Genomic DNA, 4,243 nt, shown 5'->3' on the forward strand with positions numbered 1-4,243 from the left:
GACCCTCATACTCTGCTCCTGACTGGCTAGTAGTCCTTACCTAGGTACTGTCAGGGCCCTCATACTCTGCTTCTGACTCATTTCTTGTAACCAAGTAGAAATACCTGTTTGTGTTTGTTCTTCCTGGTCTGATAGATAATAATAGCTGTAATCCAACAGGTTTTTCAGGTGTTTATCATATCTGACGTATTTGCGGTGCAGTGGTGTTCACTTTATTAGTTTCACCATTCAGGGACAGTGGGACAAGACAAACTTCGACCAGTTGTCACCTTATAAAAATAAGTTGTTATTTTTTGCCAAGGAAGAAAAGTCCTGGTAGGAATCTGAGGAAAAGAAAAGCACGTCTGGAACATTTCTAACTCAGAGAGAGAGAGAGAGAGAGAGAGAGAGAGAGAGAGAGAGAGATTACATTATTATTATTACATTATTTGGGAAATAGAGAAAGTTATTAATTTGTCATGGCGTGCTTAAGACCACTGTGAAATTTAAGAATTAGAGAAATATTTATAAAAGTCTATAAACTTAGGATAAAAATTCAAATATATCCTAAAAAACCAAGATGTGCAAATCCTATATGTGTCTGGAGGGCAGTGCAAATGTTTTGTAGAACACAATTAGCAAAACAAGGCCATAAAACAAGCCTGTTTAAGTCTGTCTAAACCTAATTACTCTACATGGAAACATACTGAGTAATACCTGTTCTTATCTTCTAGAGCCAAAAGTCAGAGTGAGCGTGGAACATGGCCGTGATGTTGTGTTACCCTGCTCTCTCAGGACCAAGGAGGACATCACCTTTAAACTCTTTGACTGGAAGAAGGCTCCTCAGAAAGATGGAGGTCTGAAGGAAGTGTTCCTGTATAACAACGGCTTTCATTACAACAGCGGTCTAGGAGGTCAAAGTGAAGAGTTCAAAGGTCGAGTCTCTCATTTTCAAGATGAACTGAAACACGGCAACGCCTCCATAATCATCAGAAACACAAAGATATCTGACAGTGGAGTCTACAGCTGTGATTTTCCTCGTCTCCAAACACCTCAAACACTCTACATTCAGCTTGTTGTTGGTGAGTACTTTCATTATTTCTGCTCTTTTTTAACATTTAAATATGTCTATTAAACGGTTAAAGTTTGATCAATCAACAGGATATTAAAATGTCTTTTAAATTTTGTCAAGTAATTAATATTTCAGAGGCATTAATATTTTATTCAGCCTTTTAGGTCGTGTTTTACCCTCTTGAGGCTCATTTTGATCATGTATAACATCTGTATAAGACCAGGACCACGAGGACCTGATGGATGTAAATGACATCACTGTTAAACACTCACCAGGTTTCATTAGGTGTGTTGATCTCACTTAAAACTCTGAACGAGCTGCATTGATAACATCTTTAATATTAAAATAATTGAAGCTTTCTTATTTTTTCCATTTCATTTCCTATTTAAAATACAGTAAATCAGTCAAAAATATTTAACAGTTTAAAATGTAGTAAATCAGTCATAATGAAGATTACAGGATTTATTCCTCCACTTGTCTTTCCCAATAATAAATCTCAGAGACCATAACTGCTAAACATCTCCAAGAACAACAGGCCTCCTCCTGCACCACTATATTACACATTATAGACAGATTAAATTACACTCTTTCTTTCTTTACCAGTCAGGTTCATAATATAAAAACGGTTAGATTAATACTTGTATTATAGTGGTAATAGTTTTATTATAATATTACATGATTTTTTTTATCAACTTCTACATTAGCCAATGAGGGGGGACCAGGGGAGAACTGGCCTGGACGTGTTCTGCGTGCCAATAATCAACGTCCATAATCTGTCTGATGTCGGAGCTGTGACCCATTTATTCTCATGACGGCCTGCTCACCGTCGCACAACCATTGGTCCGTTTCATTTCTGGTTTAGTTCCATTCATTTAGCTTTGCACACGAATCAGTGACACACACACCTGACAGGACTGACAGGGTGAAAGCTGGATGCGTTCCCCTTTCTCCACACACCTGTGTACCTGTGGCTGATTACCTTTACGTTAAATTATACCCTCTTGTTTAATATTGCTTAATTAATTACTACAAAGTAAACATTCTGATTAATACTTCATTTTATCTTCCAGAGCCGTCAAAGGTCATCAAAGTGGAAGAAGACAGTGATGTTGTGTTACCCTGCTCTCTCAGCACCAAGGAGGACGTTACATCTGGACTCTTTGACTGGAGGAAAGATGGAGGTCTGAAGGAGGTGTTCCTGTATGACCGAGGCTTTCATTACAACATCGGTCTAGTTGGTCAGAGTGAAGAGTTCAAAGGTCGAGTCTCTCATTTTCAAGATGAACTGAAACACGGCAACGCCTCCATAATCATCAGAAACACAAAGATATCTGACAGTGGAGTCTACAGCTGTGATTTTCCAGAACTTCAAAAACCTCAAACATTCTACTTTAAGCTTGTTGTTGGTGAGTACTTTCATTATTTCTGCTCTTTTTCAACATTTAAATATGTCTGCAAGATAATAAAACTTATTTTTAAGTGGCTAATATTTCACTAGGAGTAATAATTAATTTTAATATGTTTGCGATCATTTTGATCATTTACATTTTAATCTTCATAATAGCAGAATACCAAGGAACTGATGTATTTAAATGACATCGCTGTTAAACAGTCAATAGGTCTCATTAGGTGTGTTGATCTCACTTTTAAAGAGTTTATTAGTTATTTAAAATACAATAATTTAGTTATAATAGGCTGACTTTGACAGGATCTCTCCGTTAAGTTGTTTATAACGTCTGGACCAAGTTTCAGGATGATTGACAGAAGCTCTGAGACATTTCAGAAAATGCGATACAGAGCATCTCCAGCAGAGGACTCTAGAGCCTCTCAAACCTTTTAAAAGTTACCAAATTATGTGAGACCGGTATGGCTGCAGCCTGGAGCGTCCCATGTCATCCGTCCCGTCTCATGCGGTCTCGTCTCATGCGAAGGCGTGTCCAACGGCAAATTCAGAGGGTCAAAAATACGAAATCGCAATTAATTTTCCAGATGGAGTCACGGGTAAATTCGTTACCACATTTTTTGCAATCAATTGAAAAACTTTTAAAACTGTTAATAACAATTTTGCCATACACATAGTCTTTTCTGAATGTTATGGTAGTTCTATATTAACGTAGCTACATCTGATGAAACCTGCATCAACGACGCAGCCGTTTCTGCCAACTAACGGCAGGATCTCCTGAGGAGGATAACAAGGATCTGATTCTGCACACAACAAGAACCAGAATACAAAAATAAACATTTTACACTCTTTCCAAGACTCATTTTAATTTTATATTCTATAATGTTTTCACACTTTACTGGGACATTGCTGCAAATACAACTGCTCATCAGCATGGTGAGAGCATTGGAATATAGCTCTACTGGAGACCCGTGGCAGAACGCGGTTGTAGTTTTCTAATACTGTGGCCTCGGCTGTCGGGTCTGTGGGACCGGGGGCAGAATGCTGTCGGGTCTCTGGGACCCGGGGCAGAATGCTGTCGGGTCTCTTGGACCCGGAGCAGAATGCTGTCGGGTCTCTGAGACCCGGGGCAGAATGCTGTCTGGTCTCTGGGACCCGGAGCAGAATGCTGTCTGGTCTCTGGGACCCGGAGCAGAATGCTGTCGGGTCTCTGAGACCCGGGGCAGAATGCTGTCTGGTCTCTTGGACCCAGAGCAGAATGCTGTCGGGTCTCTGAGACCCGGAGCAGAATGCTGTCGGGTCTCTGAGACACGGGGCAGAATGCTGTCGGGTCTCTGGGACCTGGAGCAGAATGCTGTCGGGTCTCTGAGACACGGGGGAGAATTTGCCTATAATCTGCATTTATTTTAGAGGCGGAAATATATTTTTAAATATTTAATTAATTAGTTGACGCAAGCATTTACTTTAAAAAGTATGATATATTGTATTTTATTCCAGATGCAAGCTCTTATTTTGAAAAGTAGAAACTCAGAGATGGCAGAAGGATTTTTTTAGATTGCCTATAATCTGCATTTATTTTATAGATGAACATACATTTTAAGTGATTTTTTTCATCAGTATGATAGTCTGCATTTATCTTGTAGACATATTTTTTTAAAGCATTTTATTCTTTTGTATGATTGCCGTTACTGTTAAGTTATAAAATATATATGTATATATATATATATATATATATATATATATATACACTCACCGGCCACTTTATTAGGTACCCCATGCTAGTAACGGGT

At 38.7% G+C, this 4,243-nt stretch overlaps 2 protein-coding genes across 3 annotated transcripts in view; one reads left to right on the top strand and one right to left on the bottom strand.

Annotated features, from left to right (window-relative positions):
- The window catches only part of LOC117943095 (nuclear factor 7, brain-like), a 214,395-nt gene that overhangs the window by 133,476 nt on the left and 76,676 nt on the right, over window positions 1-4,243 (bottom strand). The gene's annotated exons all lie outside the window — the stretch shown is intronic.
- LOC117943107 (butyrophilin subfamily 2 member A2-like) overlaps window positions 1-4,243 on the top strand; it is a 27,116-nt gene that overhangs the window by 17,125 nt on the left and 5,748 nt on the right. For both annotated transcript variants that reach the window (XM_034869034.1, XM_034869035.1), the window contains exon 3: window positions 2,122-2,457. In XM_034869034.1, coding sequence (XP_034724925.1) covers window positions 2,122-2,457 — 336 coding nt within the window. The remainder of the gene's footprint in view (window positions 1-2,121; window positions 2,458-4,243) is intronic.

The sequence above is a fragment of the Etheostoma cragini genome, chromosome 4, assembly GCF_013103735.1.
Source record: "Etheostoma cragini isolate CJK2018 chromosome 4, CSU_Ecrag_1.0, whole genome shotgun sequence".
In the NCBI taxonomy this organism is placed as follows: domain Eukaryota; kingdom Metazoa; phylum Chordata; class Actinopteri; order Perciformes; family Percidae; genus Etheostoma; species Etheostoma cragini.